Source organism: Ochotona princeps, chromosome 4, assembly GCF_030435755.1.
Source record: "Ochotona princeps isolate mOchPri1 chromosome 4, mOchPri1.hap1, whole genome shotgun sequence".
Taxonomy (NCBI): Eukaryota; Metazoa; Chordata; class Mammalia; order Lagomorpha; family Ochotonidae; genus Ochotona; species Ochotona princeps.
In genome coordinates, this window is record NC_080835.1 from 32,146,469 (window position 1) to 32,167,896 (window position 21,428).

General features: G+C 38.0%; 2 protein-coding genes and 1 long non-coding RNA gene across 3 annotated transcripts in view; 2 read left to right on the forward strand and 1 right to left on the reverse strand.

Moving 5' to 3' along the window:
* The window catches only part of LGR4 (leucine rich repeat containing G protein-coupled receptor 4), a 105,039-nt gene extending 91,642 nt beyond the window's left edge, over nt 1-13,397 (forward strand). Inside the window, exons 6-18 of the mRNA XM_004585618.3 lie at nt 648-719; nt 1,708-1,776; nt 2,868-2,939; nt 3,108-3,179; nt 3,504-3,572; nt 3,969-4,040; nt 5,373-5,438; nt 6,037-6,108; nt 7,859-7,930; nt 8,233-8,358; nt 9,237-9,352; nt 9,590-9,673; nt 12,124-13,397. Coding sequence (XP_004585675.2) covers nt 648-719; nt 1,708-1,776; nt 2,868-2,939; nt 3,108-3,179; nt 3,504-3,572; nt 3,969-4,040; nt 5,373-5,438; nt 6,037-6,108; nt 7,859-7,930; nt 8,233-8,358; nt 9,237-9,352; nt 9,590-9,673; nt 12,124-13,397 — 2,236 coding nt within the window. The remainder of the gene's footprint in view (nt 1-647; nt 720-1,707; nt 1,777-2,867; nt 2,940-3,107; nt 3,180-3,503; nt 3,573-3,968; nt 4,041-5,372; nt 5,439-6,036; nt 6,109-7,858; nt 7,931-8,232; nt 8,359-9,236; nt 9,353-9,589; nt 9,674-12,123) is intronic.
* LOC131480181 (uncharacterized) lies at nt 13,292-18,018 on the reverse strand. The gene is made up of 2 exons (XR_009245305.1): nt 17,841-18,018; nt 13,292-13,888 (listed from the first exon to the last, which is right to left on the reverse strand). It is a non-coding gene; the product is annotated as an uncharacterized LOC131480181 (long non-coding RNA).
* Nucleotides 18,019-18,048: 30 nt separating this feature from the next.
* The window catches only part of CCDC34 (coiled-coil domain containing 34), a 29,520-nt gene continuing 26,140 nt past the window's right edge, over nt 18,049-21,428 (forward strand). The window contains exon 1 of the mRNA XM_012927102.2: nt 18,049-18,551. Within this exon, the coding sequence (XP_012782556.2) occupies nt 18,193-18,551 (359 nt within the window). The 5' untranslated portion in view covers nt 18,049-18,192. The remainder of the gene's footprint in view (nt 18,552-21,428) is intronic.

Consider the following 21,428-nt stretch of genomic DNA (forward strand, 5'->3'; position numbering starts at 1 on the left):
CAAGTTCTGTTTCATCTGCTGAAAAGCCACTCATGCTTTTCTTTTAGTGTGAGTATCCATCAAGTGATCCTCAGAGGGGCTGACATCATGGTAGCAGGTTAAAATGCTGCCAGTGACTCCAGAATCCCATGTTGCCACTGGTTCAAGTCCCAGCTGCTCTACCTTTTATCTACCCTGCTGCCTACTGGAAAAGCAGTGGGAGATGGCCTGAGTACTTGAGTGCCTAACACCCAGGGGGAAGATCCAGGTTTAGGTTCTCCTGACTTTAGCCTGGTCCAACCCTGACCGTTACAACCATTTGGGAAGTGAACCAGCAGATACAAGATCTCCGTCTCTCTGTTGCTTTCCCTCTCTCTGTAATTTTTGCCTTTTAAATAAATAAATATTTATAGAGCTTTAATCCTTGGTGTGTACACCTTTCTTGCTTGAGAGTTTTTTTTCCCTTTTAAGCAGTGTTCTGTGTTCAGTGAATTCGTATGGTGTATAGCAAGAGTTGACATCCCAATTCTATGTGTTTTCTACCATCCAAGTTAAAAAAAATTGTTCCCTACACATAAATGATGCATAAAACATGATGCATACAACAATTATAGTAGTTGCTCTTCAGAAATGTGAGAGTGATTGTAATGTGTTTTTGTTTTTCGTAGGCATCTTCATAACAATAAAATTAAAAGTCTGAGTTCACACTGTTTTGATGGACTGGATAACCTGGAGACCTTGTAAGTTTATGTTTTGTATAATCACACTGGGGTTTTTACAGTGCAATTTTGTACTTCACTACAGGAAAGGGAAAATAATATTGGTCTTTGTAAAGCTTAAAACTAGTTTATTTTAATACATGACTAAATTCTTGCCATCAAATACTCATTATAAGTACTACTGCATGTTTAGATTAAAAGAGAACTATAAGTGTGGTGTGAATTTTATGGAGTTTTTTTTAAGCCTGCAAATAAACATCAAAAACAACTTAATCTAAAAAATAACAACAACTATACATTTTTAAAATGCTGATTTTGTTATGTGTGTGAAAATTTTGGAACTTTAAAATATTTGAAATGAATCCTGCAGGTTTTTGTTTTTTACATGATCTGAGTTACCTTGTTAATTGTTTACACTAGGTTAAATATTATATCTGGTCAAGTATAGCAAATGAAAGTTTTATATTTTGTTTATGGTACTTTTGTTATTTTTCCCACCAGCTGAAGCATTCAGGACTGTTTGGCTGGTTCAGCTTTGAATTGTGGGTTTAGGTTTATAAGAAAATGCATTCTGTAGCTGTGTGTAATGGAGACGAGGATCTTTATTTTTGTTGTTTTAGTTTGTATTGTTACTTTTATTGCCTTCATTCAGAGATATATAATATTTATTATTATGATGTGCTAGATTCAGAAAATGTTTTAAATTAGAAGAATGAGTAAACCCTGACCAGAATACTTAGGGTTTTTGTAGTATTTGCTTGAAGGAATTGTCCAACTTTCACTTAATGAAAAGATTTAAAATATTTTAGGATTCAGTAATCCACTTTTCTGTCTAAATAATCAAGCAGTTCGCATAAGTTAAATTAGACTCATAGGCATCTGAATGATAATATGGTTGATAAGAAATATTAATACCCAGAGGTTGTAATCTTCTTTAATATCCTCACATCAAATGCTTTATGAATTGTGACCAATGTTCAATATTCTTACCTTTTCTTAATTTTTCTAGGGACTTGAATTACAATAACTTGGGAGAATTTCCTCAGGCTATTAAAGCCCTTGCTAGCCTAAAAGAGCTGTGAGTATCACTTTGTTTTATCCCTTAATATCCCCACAATTCACCATTTAATGTTCCAAGAGATTTTAGATGTTTGTTCAGTGACATGTATCTGTAATACATACACACAAACGCATGCATGATCACACATTAGGTCATATGAGATACTATAGATAAATGCTATAAAGTATGTATCATCCATCCTGTGCTTTGCTTCCTAAATGCTGTAATGACCTGAGCTAGGAAGCCAGGAACCTAGAACTCTTCACAGGTCTGCCATGGTGTTGACGGAGACCGTAATGCTTGGGCCATGCTGCACTGCCTTCCTAAGTGCATCAGCGGTTAGCTGGGAATGAAACCAATGTTCAGATATAGGATGCCAGCGTCACGAGTGATGGGTTAATCCACTGGACTGCAAAACCTGCCCCATTGTTGACAATTTTGAGCCTGGATTCTTTTATGAAGTTAGATACTGGCAAAGCAAGGGGGTATAAATTGTACAGTGTCTGCCATTATGGAGCTTACAGTCAGTTTCACCAAGAAGGCAGATCGTGGCAGCTGACAACCCTAGGTAGGGGTAAGTGCTGAACAGGCAGTATTAAAAAAAATGGCTCTGGAAAATGCGTCACTGAGGCTTGGAGTCTTTGGAATTTGAAAGAGAAAATTTGAAAATGCTTAAGTAAGCGAAAGGGCCAAGGGAGCAGTTTGGAACGCTGGGTTTGTTGTATTTGGGATTATGTCTTGAGAGTGACCAACTACTAGTCTGCGATGTATTGCTTAAAGATGAAATGTGGACCCCCATGACAGAGATTAGGAGGCCACACTGCCTTATGATTCTCATGGTCAAAAAATTTTTGGCGATAAAGCAACAGATAAATGAATAAAAGAGACCTGGTAAATATTGTGTGGCAGTAGGCTTAAAATGAATTAGATATGGTCTCAAAAGAGACGATATAGAATCAAAGATTGAGGTGCCTTACATTTTTAAAAATTTTCATGTGGTCAGTATCAGTTGTATTTTTTGTATTACCACGTGGCAGTAGAAATTTGGGTTTTAACTTAGTTCACAAGCAAATATGCATTTCAAATTTCTGTTTCTCTCATCTCTCTAGTGGATTTCATAGTAATTCTATTTCTGTTATCCCTGATGGAGCATTTGGTGGCAATCCACTTTTAAGAACTATGTAAGTATTTTTGACAATTTCTTTATAGATATTGATATAGATATATTTGTGTAAATTTATGTTTGGGCAAAGAGTAAAGATTCAGGCTTATGTATACATACTTTAAGGAAGTAATCTTAGCGCATATGTGAACTATGAAAATTTTGCTTTCTTGGATATTTTTTACAGACATTTGTATGATAATCCTCTGTCTTTTGTGGGGAACTCAGCATTCTACAACTTATCTGATCTACATTCTTTGTAAGTATTATGGAAATTTTAAAAACATGAATATTTTAATAATTCTTTTAATGGAAAGCAAGAACTTAATATTGTTCCTTTAGGAAGCATAACAATCATTTGTCTTCCCCTGCCCTGGCCAGGAGTCCAAAGGACAGATCCTGAAAGTTTGTAATGGTTCTTATGTATGCTAGCAGCCAAAATAATGCATTTTTCAAGTGGATTCAGGAAGAACTAATTTTAGTTGTAGTAATACTGTAATTTAAAATTGTTTCAAAAAAATGAAAATGTTATTTATGAACTTTTTAAAAATCAAATTAATTTTTCCTTCCCAATTACTTAAAGAATCATTCGTGGTGCAAGCATGGTGCAGTCATTTCCCAATCTGACCGGAACTGTTCATCTGGAGAGTCTGTAAGTGTGGCCTTCTGGAGGGGACAAAGGAGGCTACTGGCAGGTGTCAGTGCTTTGGTACCAGTGATGAGGAGTTATGTTGATTCTTCCAGTCTCCGTAAGGAATTGTCATCCTGGAGGAGAGTATGTTGGGTTTGGGATCCATCAGTTAAGACAAAGTAGTGAGATCTGAAAAAGTCACAGAAAATAAAAGGGAGTAGCTGGACACAGATTAGAAATATTACATTAGGAATTCAGAAGTAGAAGCTTTCTTTAAGGAGTATTTGAAAACTGAATGCATCACAAGTGGCAGCCTACGTGCTATTCCACAGTAGCAGCCTGAAACATTTATTTTTCTAAATGAGAGTAACATTTTGTTTGCTATCTTGATCTTAGTGAGCCTGTGTTTTTCCACAGGACCTTGACAGGTACAAAGATAAGCAGCATACCTGATCATTTATGCCAAGAACAAAAGATGCTGAGGACTCTGTAAGTTTGATTCTTCCTCCCTTTCCTTGTATCTTTTATTTCACACATGTTCATTTTTTATTTGTAATGAACTAGCTTCTTGATGTAGTTTTCAGGGATAGGTTTTTTTCTTCCTTGTTTCCTTTCATGTAAAAGAGCTGAGATTTTAGCAGTTCACTTGTTCAGTCACTAATATGCATTTGAATTTAGTTTTAGGGCTGTGTATGTATTGTAGATCTTGTTGCTTTACTTTGAACAAGATGAAATGAAACTGACTACTCTTGATTGTTTCTTGTCTTGACTCCTTGTCCTTAGTTTAGTTTCTCCAGGAGCATTATTATCTCTATATTTTTTCTTTCATCTATAATGTAAGCAAGGCCTTCATCTCTCTTAAATCAGGACCTTTCTAAAAACTTAAAAACAAACCTGGAAATTTAAAGTAAATAACGCATATAAAAATTTTACCAGAATAAGTAGTTAAGTTACTAAGTTGTTACTAAGTGTTCAGTGGAGAAAGATGACAACAAAATAAGTAATGAATTGAGCAAGCAATTAACTGGTGTAGCAGGGTATCAAACTTAACCCATGAGAAAAAACAGCAGTGATATTGAGAGTAAACTATATCTGATACTGGATATGCATTTTAAAAATAGGTAATCATACCATTTTATTTTTTTAAAGATTTATTTATTTTTATTACAAAGTCAGATATACAGAGAGGAGAGACAGAGAGGAAGATCTTCTTTCCGATGATTCACTCCCCAAGCAGACTGGTGCTGCGCCCATCCAAAGCTGGGAACCTGGAACCTCTTCTGGGTCTCCCACATGGGTGCAAGGTCCCAAAGCTTTGGGCCGTCCTCAACTGCTTTCCCAGGCCACAAGCAGGGAGCTGGATGGGAAGTGGCGCTGCCGGGATTAGAACCGGCGCCCATGTGGGATCCCGGGGCGTTCAAGGTAAGGACTTCAGCTGCTAGGCCACGCCGCCGGGCCCTTTACCTTCTTATTTTTAAAATAAAAGACAGTACAAAACTATGACATGAACAGTGTTGGAAAAAATCCATAACTTTACCATTTAAAATACATTTTTCTATATTTTCTGCATATATATATATATATATATATATGTTATAATTTAACATTTTACGTTGTGTGTACTCAACATTATATGCTTGAATTTTATAAATTTTAAGGTTATCAATCCATTGGGGCTTTCTAGAAGCTTAGAGAAGTAGTTGCTTTTCTTGTCCAGCCTTATCTCCTTATTATCGACTTTAGCACACTTCTGATGCTTCTGAGTAGAGCTTTTTTAACAATGTTCTGATAATGACATTAGTTCATTCCTTTTGTTTTGAGGGACTTGTCTTACAACAATATAAGAGACCTTCCAAGTTTCAATGGTTGCCATGCTCTGGAAGAAATGTAAGTTGGTCTCTGACCTACTTATTTGCTGTGGTGTATTCAATATTTCCTAATTTTCATACTTTCTTTTAATATTAGGAAATTGTAAATTTATATAATTAGGTATTGCATCAAATGAGATGTCAAATTGCACCATGTGTTCCTGTAATCAGTACTTATTGAGCACTTGCCTATCAGTATTGTTATGAAGAAAACAACAAACTACATCTTGTTGAAGGAAACTAATCTTGGAAACGTGTTGATTATGAGAACATGGAAGCTGATTGTGAGAGGAGAGGAGATACTATTTCTCCCATTTTTAGTTTCTTCCTCTGCATTTCTGTGCTGCTTGTTTAGGTTGTATTGTCTCAGATCCTTTGTTCTCTCATACCATAGTGGAGTTAAGGAATTTAGATACTGGGCCAAGTTACTACCAGTGTACTTTGAATGGAATACAAAATCCTGTTTTGTTAATGAGAAAATGGCAGTTCTCTTTACTTTCAAAAAGATTAGTTGATATTACATAGGATTGGGTGTTTAAACATAGGAAAAGCTTTACTGAGAAATGCTTTTTCTTTTCAAAATACGTAACTCACTCTTTTTTCTTTTTCCATTTAAGTTCTTTGCAGCGTAATCAGATCTACCAAATAAAAGAAGGTACTTTCCTAGGCCTGAGCTCCCTAAGGATCCTGTAAGTTATTTATGATTGCTCGAAATTATTTTGTTCTGTCAAGCTGTAAGCTAATATAGCATTAGGATTCCTGTGTCAAGTGCTATACTTAAACGTATGACCTGTTACATAAATATTAATGTTCAAACTATAGCAGTTGGTATGTTGTCAATAATCTACTTTTGATAATGTTTTGCTTTAGCTGATTGATGCTATTATATATGTGAGTGGAAAGAGTATAATGGATATAATCTGAGTGATACACCTTGTTTGTTTCCAAATCAGAATATGGTTTGCTCTAGGTTTGTTGAAAACCATTAATGAGGTGGGCAAACTACAGCATGAAGACCAAATTCAGCTGGCCTCCTGTTTTTGTAAATTAAGATTTATTTAAATTCAGGCAGAAGCACTCACTTAAATACTTATTTACATTTGAGTATAAATTTTCACCAATTACTCTATCAAACACTTGGAAATATAACCGTCCTTTGGTATTCATGGGGGATTGGTTCAAGGACCCTACTCCTCCCTACCTGAAGTACCAAAATCTGTGATGCGAAGGCCTTCATATGCAAAGATGTAGTATATGCATTAGCCTGTGAAATGTTCCTGTACTCCTTAGACATCAAATTACATTACATATGCAATATACTAAAGCCAGTATAAATGCCACAGAAGTTAGCATTACATTCTTTAAGGGATAATAAGAACAAGGGTCTGTTCGTATTTAGTACAGATGTGATTTGTATACTCCCTGCCAGATATTTTCATTCTGTGGCTGATGGAATCCATAAATGCAGAGGGCCAATTATATAGAGATGATGAGAAAAAAAAATCATTGAATTCAAAGAACGTTAGTACAGAAAACGCAATGCATATAACACAGTGAGCAGCTTGCTACATATGAAAATGTAAGCATGTATATTGAATCTAGTTTCCATTAAGTCCCCATACAGAAATAAAAGAAGCATTTTGCTAGAAAATAGTCATTGGCAGTTGGACTGCTGGATCTTTGCTTGCTACAGATAGGAAAGGTCCTGGCAATAGTGATTTATTCCTTGTGCCAACATGTTCAGAGCACTAAAAAAGGTGACAACAGTGAAAAGCTGATATTCTCATGGTTTGTATCCAAGTTGGTCCAGTTTTCTTATTTTCCAAGAATGTGTCACGGGATGACTGTAACACCCAGTTTAAATTGAAGATTAATCTTTTTATTAATTCTATAATAGTACCAAAATTCTTCAAGGTGTGTTCCTGATTACAGAGTTGGCTTTGCTAATGATGTGATTTTTCTTTTTATTTCCTGCTTTGGAAAAGAATGATATCTGAGGCCCTCTTGGAATGCTTTGTTAGTGTATTGATTATTTGTCTTACTTCAGAGCCTTATCACTAAACTTTGGGAAGGCAAATACTAAGTAGCCTGTTTTTATTTTCAACTTTGTCAAGAGCCAGACTTTCTCACCTACTTAGTAGTACCAAAGGTTATATCATATCATTTGTATTTTGAACTGGTACCAAAATGATAAAAGTAGAGAAAATTCACAACTGTTTTGAAACAGGTGCCAGCTAGACTTACTGCTGCGGGGAACGTATTTTGAGAAACAGGTTCTTGAAAGGGGAAAGCAGTCAACATGAGCATCAAAAATGTTGTTGGACAAGATAGAATAACTTCGTTATGTTATCAGATATATGGTGGTACTACTTCAGGTTCTAAACCTCAGGCTGTGAGTGTGTCTTTGAAAAAACTAACACATTACTTTTCTAATTGCAGAGATCTGAGTAGAAACCTGATCCATGAAATTCATATCCAAGCTTTTGCCAAGCTTGGTCCAATAACTAATCTGTGAGTAGACTATTTGATGTTGTAACACCATGAAAGTAGTAAATAGTTATACACAGACTTGTTTTCTTAACAAGTTAAATAAGAATATTTTTTGCTTAGTTGTTCCCTCTTCTGTAAATGCTAAATTGCATAGAGGTTAGTTAACAGTTTCTTCAGAAAACAGGATGAGTGCTAGAATTGTTGTTCTAGAATCTTATTCTTCTCATCAGGGTTAAAATATACATATATACTTAATACCTGTGCAGACATTATTATGTGATTTGTATCTTATGCTTTAACTTGAAATTTCGTTCACATTTTAGAGATGTAAGTTTCAATGAATTGACTTCATTTCCTACGGAAGGCCTGAATGGGTTAAATCAGCTGAAACTGGTAGGCAACTTCAAGCTGAAGGAAGCTTTAGCTGCTAAAGACTTTGTTAATCTCAGGTGTGTGTTTGTGGTTTTTTTTTTTTTAATTGAAGTTATGATACTCTCCAAAAATTACAATGTATGCTTTTTTTTTTTGCTGTGATTTCCAAATTGTCTAGTAGACTGTATGTAATTTAAGAGTATTTTTCTACTTCGGTGTTTACAGATTTGTTAAAAACTAGAACAAAAGCATTATTCCTTAGTATCTGAGAATGTGGACAAGAACTGTTAATATTCTCAAAAAGAATGTGTTCATCAGAAAGTTTTTGGTTTTTTTATATGCAGTAGGTTTGTCCCTAGCAGCAACATGGCAGAAAGCACATAATGGCAGACCTAGAGAATATCAATATAATGCTATAATGTGTCATAGAAGATTGAGACTTATTGAGGCAACTTCATTAAATTGCAGAGGGGTAGCTTGAAATTACTTTTGTGTGAGAAAATAATATTGTCATTACATTTATGTGAACAAAGGGAATTCATTTAACAGTATATAGTTACACATAACCTGAAGTATTAATTTTTTGAATGAAACTACCAGTTCCCCTTGATAAATTGTGTACTGTTGATATATTTATGAAAACAATCATAAAATCTTTGTTGAATTATGATATTATTATGAAAGCTTCATTTTAATTATGTGCACCCAACAAATAAGATTTATACAAAGAGAGAAACTCAGGGTGTGTTTTCATGGTTAGCTTTATGTGGTTTTCTAAAGCTGTTTTTACTGATGAGGGAATTGAGATACACAGAGTATGAATGATCAAGCTAAAGAATGTCACAATCCTATCTGACTCCTATAAAAGAATTTTTAAATATTAAAATACTTTTTTTAGAAAGAGATCCTATCTGTGGAGTTGCTATTCATTGTATGTGTTGCAATTTTTTCCCAGGTCTTTATCGGTACCATATGCTTATCAGTGCTGTGCATTCTGGGGTTGTGACTCTTATGCAAATTTAAACACAGATGATAACAGCCTCCAAGACCACAGTGTGACAAAGGAGAAAGGCAAGTGCATGAACTTTCAAAAGTAGAACACTCCTTAAGGCATTAATCAAATTTATCTGTCAGTGTAATTATTTTGTGAAGGATCAATATGAAATCTATGAGAAAAGCAGCATTACTGTTGGACTGGCAAACGTAATTTACGACCAAGCCAGGAGAGGAAATTGTAGGGAGATGAAGCTATTTTGAATTGTGAAAGATTTTAATGCAACATGCTTTTTGTTATATATGTATATTCAGGTACTGCTGATGCAACAAATATCACAAGCACTGCTGAAAACGAAGAACATGGTCAAATCATTATCCACTGTACACCCTCCACAGGTACGCCCAGCCGATACTGTCACGGGTTCTTGCTTGAAACAAGAGTTAGGCAAATACATCTAAAACTGTTTGGGATGGCTGTGGTTTCTGTCCCAGGGATGGGACGAGATGATCCTTCAAGGTTACATGACTCACGGCATGGTCTTTTGTGCCTGTAGATTAGGCAGCTCTTGACGAATCTCAAGTCCACACCTGTCGAATCAGAACCTACATGTTCCCAAGGTCCTCCACATGAGGGTTACACACACTAGATTTATGAAGCACTTTCTTAATGCTGTTTTAACTCTAGAAAGTGTTCTGTAAGTTACTGGTCTATAAGAATTTTTGCTGTTTTTAAAAATTAATTTAAAAGACTGAATATCTGAGAGAGAGGAACACACACACACACACACACACATGCAAATCTCCCATCTCCCATCTGCTTTTTTATTCACTCCCCACATGCCAACTACAGGCTGTAGCCAAAAGCCTAGAACTCCATCCTGGTTTCCCATTTGTGTGGGAAGATCTCAAATACTCGTGCTATCAGTTGCTGCCTCTCAGGGATATTGACAGTCATCGAAAGCACAGGCAGAAGTCAGTCCCAGGCATTCTAACCTAGCCTTTCCTTTTCCTTCTTACTTCACTGAACTTTATAGTTTGGGGAAAGTTTCTAAATTGATGTCACATGTTTGATTCTGAATGAAGTGATATTTTGCCTAACCTATCAGAGAAGATGGATTTATAATTTTACTGTCAAAATAGGATTAAATATTTTAGTTAGATTGTATGCCACAACATAGATTCTTTTAAGCGTCAGAGAACACAATGACTAGGATGATACATTCACCAGTGATTATGACTGAACTGTGGGCTTCCTGAAAGACTGGATATATTGGTTGAAAAATATGTCCTGTATGGAGAAAAATGTTTCCACATGAGTGAATGGGATTGGCAAGAAGCACTTTTTATGTATGTTACTGTGTGTTGGTCTTAATATTAATTGGAAAATTGGGATGCAGCATGCTCACTTGCCTTCTTGGGTTTCACCTGTTGGTAAATAAGAAAGGATTAGCCTTATCAGTGGGGAAGCAAAACTTGTATATGCAGCAGTTCCATCCTCCCAGACTGAGTTCAAACCTTGGGGTTGGCCTTGAAGAAAGTCCACCTGAGCTTAGGTCTCTGGGCTGCAGTGAGAGTGACCTGCAGGCCTGCCTTGCCCCACTCAGACACTGACATCCTTATTGCAGCAGCAGAAAGTGGGCTCTGGAGGAACGCCATGATCTTTGTGTTAGATTGGAGGAGACAACAGGATTCCAAAGACGCAATGGGTGGAAGCTGTTTCCCTAGCCCTTTTGGGAAAGTCATCTCACACCCACCGTTACAGCAGTTCACACAAAATATCTTACTCTCTCAGCTCAGAAGGTTGAGTCAACCCTCTGCTCCAGATGTAGAGATAAAGGTGATAAAGACCTGCTTCTTCTTACTTCCTGATAAATATTCTTGTGTTTTGGAAGTCACATAAATGGTGTAGATCTAGTTTTTAAGGTCTATGACTATCTCAATAACTAAAATGACTTACTACAAATATAAAAATTTGGATAGTACCAAAAGAAAAACATGTCTTTTATGCAATCCATTGAAAAGAAGACTATGACATTGTATGTTTCATAATCAATTTTCTTTTCTAATTTTTAAATACTAGTTTTATTTTTTGACCCGAGTAGCATATCAAAGTCAGTTAGTGGAATGTATAATTCAGATACTACATGAACCCTTTCAATCTTCGTACATAGAGTTTTATTGTACATAGTCAGAACTGTAGTTTATGGAATGTTTTGAAATATAAATTCAAATATCAATTCTCTGGATGAAAATTGGGGATGATTATAGCTATCTTAGCCTGTCTCCTCTGGTTGCCTTTAGAAGCCATTAGAAATGGATAAAAGTGTGTTAAAATATGTGCTCATGACTATGCAATTATAAAGTATACTAGGACTAGCAAGGTATCAGAAAAGGGAGCTAATATGTATTGAAGTGCAAGGATGTATCCAGTGACTTGCACACGTAACAACTATGGAAGATTTAATTAAGCTGCCCAATGCTGTGAAACAGACATTTTTATCCACAAGTAAGAAAATGAAGTTCATAGAGTTTCAAGTTGCTTTCTGAAAGAAGGCCTAGCAAGCTGTAAAACCATCTTACTGCACATTCTCAGTATATTAAGTACTTGTCATGTGCTCTGTCTTATACTATGAATATAAATTTACATATAGGAAAAAGTGAATTTTTTCTCTTAAATTTTTGTGTGGGCTTAAGCTAATCCATGATTAAAATGTCTTAGAAGTAGCAATGTTTTCTATTTGGTGCAGGTAAGTGGAGATTTAACTAGATTTGATTCATTAATTTTTCTGACAAGACATATCATGAAATGTGTTTTCTGAGTTGTTTTTTATCTTATTTCATTTCAGGTGCTTTTAAGCCCTGTGAATATTTACTGGGAAGCTGGATGATTCGTCTTACTGTGTGGTTCATTTTCTTGGTTGCATTGTTTTTCAACCTGCTTGTCATTTTAACAACATTTGCATCTTGCACATCACTGCCTTCCTCCAGATTGTTTATAGGCTTGATATCTGTGTCTAATTTGTTCATGGGAATCTATACTGGCATCTTAACATTTCTCGATGCTGTGTCCTGGGGCAGATTTGCTGAATTTGGCATATGGTGGGAGACAGGCAGCGGCTGCAAAGTAGCGGGGTTTCTCGCAGTTTTCTCCTCAGAAAGTGCCATATTTTTATTGGTGTTAGCAGCTGTTGAAAGAAGCTTATCTGCAAAAGAAATCCTGAAAAATGGGAAGAGCAATCATCTCAAACAGTTCCAGGTGGCTGCCCTGTTTGCTTTCCTGGGTGCCATAGTGGCAGGCTGTTTCCCCCTGTTCCATCGAGGGGAGTATTCAGCATCACCCCTGTGCTTGCCATTCCCCACGGGAGAAACACCATCATTGGGTTTTACAGTAACTTTAGTGCTGTTAAACTCACTCGCGTTTCTATTAATGGCCATTATTTACACTAAACTCTACTGCAACTTGGAAAAAGAGGACCTCTCAGAAAACTCCCAGTCAAGCATGATTAAGCATGTTGCTTGGCTAATCTTCACCAACTGCATCTTTTTCTGCCCTGTTGCATTTTTCTCATTTGCACCACTGATCACTGCCATCTCTATCAGCCCTGAAATAATGAAGTCTGTTACTCTGATATTTTTCCCATTGCCTGCTTGTCTGAATCCAGTCCTGTATGTTTTCTTCAATCCGAAGTTTAAAGAAGACTGGAAGTTACTGAAGCGACGTCTTACCAAAAGTGGATCTGTTTCAGTTTCTATCAGCAGCCAAGGTGGTTGTGTGGAACAGGACTTCTACTATGACTGTGGCATGTATTCCCACTTGCAGGGGAACTTGACCGTGTGTGACTGCTGCGAATCTTTTCTCTTGACGAAGCCACTTTCGTGCAAACACTTAATAAAATCACACAGCTGTCCTGCACTGGCAGTGGCTTCTTGCCAAAGACCAGAGGGTTACTGGTCTGACTGCGGCACGCAGTCGGCACACTCTGACTATGCGGACGAAGAAGATTCCTTTGTCTCAGACAGTTCTGACCAGGTGCAGGCCTGCGGACGTGCCTGCTTCTACCAGAGTCGAGGATTCCCTTTGGTACGCTATGCTTACAATCTACCAAGAGTGAAAGACTGAACTACTATGTTTGTAACCATTTTCCCCAGCAACCAAAATCACAGTGTTTGTAGAGTGGACCCTATTCTTATCTTTCATCTGGGAAGCACTTTTGTAGTCCCTGCCTGGTGTCACGTAGAAGCAGAAGGTGGCAGTTTATTCCTCAAAGCAGTCGTTTTCAAAGAACAGGTGCCTAAATTATAAATTGGTGAAAGTAATGCAGTGTTGAGGCAATATGTGGCCTATTTGAAATAAATCTATAATTTTAAAGAAGATCTTGGGTATAGTGTGGCAAAATAACATTAGTTTGTCTGAGCCATATAAGAGCAAAATGGTAACTATTTCTGAATTAAGCACAATATAAAAACAGCTGTTAAGCTTTTTAAAAAAAAGTTCTAAAATGTAATTTCATATAACTAACGAAGACGTTGTGTTAATGTTACCTAATCTTCACCATTAATCTCAGGACAATTCAGCGCAGGGCCAAGAAGGGGACTGTCTCCCAGCTAGAACTGTGAGAATACAAAATGGCATTATTTTATTGTGTTTTCTGTTTCCATATTTGACATCTAAACCTGAAGATGTTTGAAAAACAATATTAACAGCTGTTAGATTTTTTTTTTTTGAAAAGTAGCTGAATTTGTTTTGGTATGATCGTGTTTTGTTTTTTTTTTTTCCTGAATATTTTGCAATCGCGCTACTTGGAAAAAATAAAGGAATAACTGCTGTGTGAGGTTAGTGGATTTGGCTAAATGATTAACTCATTTGGGGGCTTTAATAGTGCCTGAGGACTCTGACGGTTCCATGTGATGTTCCTATCAATAAATACTTCCTAAAGTCATGGATTTGCTGCAATTCTCCAATTTTGTTAGTATGCCATCTATTTGTAGTTTGGATTATTTAAGAAGCAAGTTTTGATAAATAATTACTAGGGGGAAGAAAATGAGAGTGATTCTGACACAAAGCACTTACATTTGTTTGTAGTGAGCCAGATTCTCCTAAACCTATGCTACATTTGGAAGCTCCTACACGTTCTCCGCCATAGTGTGACCCACAGAAGACCATGTTTAAGAGCTCAGATGCTGAGCTCCTGCTAGACAAGACAAATGTGTCATCTGTGAGAGGTGGGGAAGGAGTAATAAAGTTTGCTCCTATGTTGTTAAAAGGTAAAACCTCTCGCTTAGGAACTTTGACATTTTATCATATGGAGTTAAAATTGTTGAATATGCTTTTGACAATGTGCTAAATCAATAGCAAACCCACTGCCATATTAGTTGTTCTGGATATACTAAAAAAATTAAGCTAGGTTGCAGTTTAATAATTAAACTGTACAAATTGTGCATAGACTGAATTTTTATCTTGTGTAAATTATTTTTAGAGTAAAAGTTGGGAAATGTGGCTTCTGTTCATTTCGTTTAATTAAAGCTACCTCCTAAACTATAGTGGCTGCCAGTAGCAGAATGTTAAATTGTGGTTTATATACTTTTTTTGCAGTGTAAATAGTCTTTGTTGTACATTGTCAATGTAATAAAAACAATCTTTGTATATCAAAATCATGTAGTTTGTATAAAATGTGGGAGGGATTTATTTACAGTGTATTGTAATTTTGTAAGGTCAACTATTTGCAAGTTTTAAAAACTGCTATCATGTTTGTATATTTACACATCTGATAAATATTAAATCATAACTTGGTAAGAAAATTCTAATTAAATTTTTTTTTTCAAAAGTCAAGTTACTGAAAATTTTCTTTCTTCTAAAAAGTAAAATGGCAGTTATATTATACAAAATATTTGGTAAACTGTGCTATATGTATGATGTAAATATAAGGCTGTATTCAACGTTTTGAATTGTTATCATTTTTGTTAAAACTTTAATTATTAAAATCTACTCGTCTTAGCTTACAACCTGTTTGTACAATCTATTTTGATTTTATGTATAACTAGGTATATTAATGAATTTATGTAGGGTTAGAATTGGTAAATTAAATATTCTTCTAAAATTCATTTTATTTAATTGAAAGGTAGAGTGATGACAGATAAGGAGGGAAGCACAGCCAGAGATATTCTTTCATTCCCCAGTTCACCTCCATAAATGTCTAAACAGCCAGACAGGTCCCTGGAGATCCTCCAGTTCTACCCTCCATCATGTGGGTACTTGGGCCCATTTCCACTGCTCTCCCAATGCGTTAGCAGTGAGTTGAATTGGAAGCAGAACAGCTGGGCCAGTAAGTGGCATTCTGATTTGGGATGCCAGTATTGCAAGCTGCTATGCCGCTGCACTGGCCCCCAAGTTAAATAGTTTTATGTGGAGAATATTAAAAGAGATGTTGGAATTAACCATTAGAAAAGGTATTTTGATACTTAAGAGCACTTTTCCGAAATTTTGATAGACATTACCACAAGAAAAGGAGATTAGAACAAGTGTTTAACCTTCCTCTCCCTCATCCTATACCCATCTTTGCTTTGACAGTTATCTATAGCAAGTATGAATTTTGTTTCATCTTTACCCTATTTATCAACCCCTTTCAGTTCCTCTGTAACTTGGATTATCCTGAAGCAAATTTAAGATGCTATGTCATTGCATCTAGAAATACTTTGATATATCTAAGGATACATTTTGTTTTAAGTTGTAGATTGTATTGCCATAGGACTAACTAGTAATTCGTTACTTTCTAAACAATGTCAGACAGATTTTTAAGCAAAAGTCATAAAGTCTGCAGCGCTTGCAGAAACAATCTCAAATAGGTCATAAAATTAAAAATGGGGGCCCGGCGGCATGGCCTAGTGGCTAAAGTCCTCGCCTTGAATGCCCCGGGATCCCATATGGGCGCCGGTTCTAATCCCAGCAGCTCCACTTCCCATCCAGCTCCCTGCTTGTGGCCTGGGAAAGCAGTCGAGGATGGCCCAATGCATTGGGACCCTGCACCCGTGGTTCCTGGCTTCGGATCGGCGTGCACCGGCCGTTGCAGCTCACTTGGGGAGTGACTCATCGGACGGAAGATCTTCCTCTCTGTCTCTCCTCTCTGTATATCTGAATTTGTAATAAAAATAAATAAAAAATCTTTAAAAAAAATTAAAAATGGGTAAGTGGACAAAAAGACATCACCAAGACAATAACCTAAATTTTGCTTTTGAGGTTCTTTGCACATATATATATATATATATATATATATATATATATATATATATTCCACTCCAACCATCTTGATTATGGCTTCTCAACCTCAGTAATGAAAAGGTATGTGAGAAACAATACCACAGGGCTCGACTGTTAAGTACCAGCGCCAGCACTATATAAGTGCCTCATCGCCTTTAGGGCTCCTGTATTGTTACAGCATAAAGTAATTGTTATAATGATGACCCTGAAGTGTCAAGGGCAGGGCATAATTTTTTCAGAAGAAAGTCTAATGTTTTTGATAACCATACCAAGACACTGAAGTAGAGAAGTTTTCAGGTTTAAATTTACCACCGTAGGTCACTAATAACACAACTATGTGAGTTAGATAATTTCCCTCTTGTACATTGTAGTAATTTAGGATTGGAAGAGTCGTAAAGCTTATTCAAGAAAACCTGCAGAGTAGGTTTTCCAGCTTCTCTTCCTACTTACTGAATATGCATTTTTCCAGTTATCTGGATTATGTCTATTGGGTGATGGTATTCAAATTTACTTATTCATAAAGCAGTTCCACATTTTGGTTTTGTTGCTATTGATTCTAGAGATGTTCTGATGAAACATTTCAACTGGATATGCCAACAGAACATTTACAGTGGAGAACGAGGACTCCTTGCAGTTTTATTCCTTAATTTTATTACTCAGTAATTGGTCTAATTCTGTCCCATTTTGATTTTACTGAGAAATTTAATGTTTCATTGAAACATTTAAAGCATGTTATACTTTATTAATTATGGTCTACCTTCTGAATTGTCTTCAGTACCAATTATTTTCTAACATACTTGACTTTGTGTCAAATTTTGCAGATCTAAGTTAAACTTATTTTTTTTTTCATTATGCTTTGATTAGTAACAAATTTAGCTGTGGTCAGTTTTCGCTTCTTATTTCTACCAGCACTCTACATTAACAACTGGGTAAAGCCATCTGTCTATACACGTTTTGTCAGCACTAATAAAGCATCTTTGCTATTTGTCACCTCTCTTTTGCTACCTCTATCTTTATGCCAAATCCTTGAGAAGTTCCCTTAGATCCTAAAGCGTTAAGGTAAAGGCATCATTTGGCCCCGCTCTTGGCACAAGGCATACCATACGATTTTCCAGGAGGCTAAAATATTCTTCTGCTAAGACAAATGATTCTAACACGAGGATGAGGTTCGGCTCCCTGTATGGCCTTGTACTGAAAGAAATTACAAGACTGACGCTAATAATCCTGACCTAGGGTGGTTTTGGCCTTTGCCTCGGTGCCTTAGACACTATCCGCCTTGTTCAGTAGCAGGTAATGTATTTTACGTACCAAATGATCGTCACCACCAACGCACAAAGAGGTGGACCCCGAACCCCTCCGCAACACACACCCCAAAGTCGTCAGCAGGGAGCCCAGAGCTCCTGTCAGAGCCGAGGCGCAGAGCTGTGCTAGGCGGCAGAAGCGGACTCCTCCCCGTCGCTCAGGAGGAAGTTCCGGTCGGGAGGCCGGGACACCTCAAGCCACCGGCGGCAGGCGGGGAGAAAGCCCTCGCGGCCTCCACGCGTCGCCGTGGCAACGCGGAGCCTGTGCGGCCTCGGATTGGCCGGACTCATTGCGCGCGGGGCCTGCTGGGAGAGCACGCCCGGGCAGCGACTCCGCCGGTTTGAACTTGGCGGGCCCGATGTGGGCGGCGGGGCTCAGGCGGGCTTCCTCTCCCCGGCTGTCCAGCCAGCTGTCCGCAGACTCCAGGCCCCGGTCTCAGCCTCCCTCCGGCTCGTTCCCATGTCTCCTGACTGGCGCCCGGGAGCAGGGGCTGGCGGTGGTGGCGGTGATGTCTGAGTGCTCAGTGTCGCCGCCACAGAGCTGCAGCAATTCGACCATGTCGCTGCTGTCGCCCCTCGGCCACCAGAGCTTCCCGTTTGACGAGGACGACGATGACGGGGAGGAGGGGGAGGATGAGGAAGACCTGGACGAAGAAGCCCCTGACTCAGAGTCCAAGGTGGCGAGCCTGAGAGGATTGAAGTTACAGGGGTGCGCCAGGTAAACTCGAGGCTGCCCGGCCGACACAGCCCAACTCAGGATTCCTTAAACCCTCCTCGGTGCCTGCTGCCGGGTGCCCCTGATTTCCCCACAGGCACCTGCATCCTGAGGCGCTGCCCCATCCTGCAGCATGGTCCTGTGATTCTTAGTTGTTTTCCCTAATAATTGCTACATTTCCCTATCCCGAAAAACTTATGGTCTCTGAAGCACATCAAACTTTGGTGCTATTTGCTAGTTTTGTGAATCATCAAAGGCCAGCTTGTGGACTGCAGAAATCTTGTGCAAAACCTTAACACTAAAATGTTTAGTGGTGGGTTGTGATAAGCAGGTCGCTTTGTAAGCAGAGATTGGTAGTGTGAGCCACAGTATGCTTTGTCAAGGTTAGGCCCTGATCTAAACCTGGATTACCGTGGAATGACATTGTGTTAAAACGTGTTGGAAGCAAAGAGACGCCTAAAACCATCCCAGTATGTTCTTCTGTGCCTTGATTCATTCAATAAGCTTTTTGAAAGTTGCATATTAGTTTAGGTATCCACAATCATTAGATATGGCTTCTGCTGTCAAGAAATTAACATCCACACGAGACATTTTACAGATGACAAAACTGCCTCAGAATAAAAAGTGAATCAAAGGCATTACATGTAGTTATGCCTTTGGGACCTGGAACTGGGGTACACTGATGAGGTTCTCTGTTCTCAACATGCCATCACTAGTACTGGGTATTTAGAAATAGAAGTAAAGAGGGGAAGACTACAAGAATGTCTGAGATAAGCCTGGTTAATGTAGGTGCATTTGGGGGCAAACTCTTGTCATGTTCAGAAAGCATTTACATTGTGGGGACCTCGTTGCGCAACGGTAGCGTGTCTGACACCAGAAAGCATTTACAAATTTCTGATTGCTACATACAGTAGAGGAGAGAAAAGAAATACAGATCATGGAATCCATTTGTTATATGTAAGTAACAAGATAGACTCCAGATTAAGGTATTCATATCTAGAGTGAGTAAAATACCCATATGAAGTGACTTATATGCGTGATTGCAAGAAAGAATTCTCCTGAGGATGAGAAATGAAAGCAAGCTTCTTGATGGGACTGAGAGCAGCAGGAGTGATCAGTGCACAACATTTGACCAGGCTTGTTAGGACAACAGGAACCAGGCCTCATTACAATGTAATGGTGGATTTAGATTTTTTCAATTTCTACATGGCCTTCATGGGGATTCTGCAAGGCTGAGTTGGTCTCAAAGGTTTTTAAAATACATTTTAGGGCCTTGGGAACTACCTTCTGAGCATGATCAACAGAACGAGCTAATGTGGGTATAATTTACTGGCTTGGGGAGTAAGTGGACATCAAAACTGAGACTGTATCAGCTTCCAAGAGCCAAAGACCTAAGTGCAGCCTCCCAGGAGATAAACCAGAAAGAGCTATTACTTGTCTAAAGAAGGAATGGTAGCATTCCAGGGCTAAGCCTGCCATCCTTATTCCATTTCAGACATGTAAGTCAAAACAATAGCTAGGACACAGGTCAGGAATGAGAATATAGGGGTTGATAGGCCCTTTGTGTGATGTCAAATGCTTGTAAGGTATCCATCCAATGCTGAATGAATGGATGAGTGTCTGTTTCCCATTTGCAGAGGACAAATAAATGCAGTATTTTTCAGAAAACCTAGCAGTTTCTTTCAGGAAATATAAGTATTTAGCAGATTTCATTCCTATTTCCAACCTTTTGCTAGTTCCCTGGACCATTTTGGTAGTGATGGGATGAAGGGAGCAGGCAGCCCGAGTCAGACATTGTTCTAGGCTATGAGCATTGCTTCTGTGAAGCAGAGGACAAAGCTAGGGCTGCATGGAAGTTTGTGTCTCCTCTCCATGCTGCACCTGCCACAAGTGATCTGATTCTGGTGCAAACAACAGGGTAAGGCTTCTTTGGGATAGACTAATGCGCATGAGGGATGTGAGCTCGAGATATTTTCAGGATAAACAGCCTTGCTTAGAGGGTGGATTGACCTTCAGCTGTTTCGGCCAGAATTGAGATGAAGCTCAATGTTGGGCTCCAGATAAGATTATGAGAAGTATTTTCCCGGAATCTTTATGATATGGTTTGGACCTGCTGTGTATTCAGCTTTATCTTGGTTTTATATCACTATTCCTTAGGAAAGCCATGCCTTAATAAATATCATAAATGCCTGCTTATCAAGCCTTGCTAGATTGAGTTTTAGTGTGTACAACATATGTTTTGAACATATTTATTAAAAGTGATAAGATAAAATTTTTTATTTAAAGTGTAATTTTCAGAAACACTGAGCTGACTGATTTTTGCTTGTAACAGTTCTTTTTGAGGAACCTACTGTATTATAGATCTAAGCAAGGCTTTCAAAAGAAAAAATGAGCTAAGGCATGTTTTCTTTCTGTAAGGAACTCATGGCCTGTGGCAGAGATAGACAGGTGAGAGGAAACTAAGACAGTTCTTGCAGAGGCAATGCCAGACAGTACCAGAACTGATACCTGAAGGGAGAATAGGAATTAGCTATAGTACTGATGGCAATAAATGACGTAACAAGTGCTACCAAGTACACAGAACTATAGTTAGTGATTTAGCATGGATTTTTTTTTTCATGCATACTACCTGTAGGTATCAACTATTTGATTTCCACTTCAGCATTTAAATGAGGAAATAGAGGCATGGAGTTTTAAAAAGTAGGGTCAGGTGTTTGGCTCACTGACTAAGAGACCCACATCATCTGTCAGAGTGCCTGCTTTCTGATCTTAACTCTGGCTCCTGTTCTAGTGTGCTGCTGGTGCAGACCTTGGGAAACAGCAGGTGTTAGCTCACTGTCCCTGCCACTACATGGGAGACTTGAACTGAGTGCCTGGCTC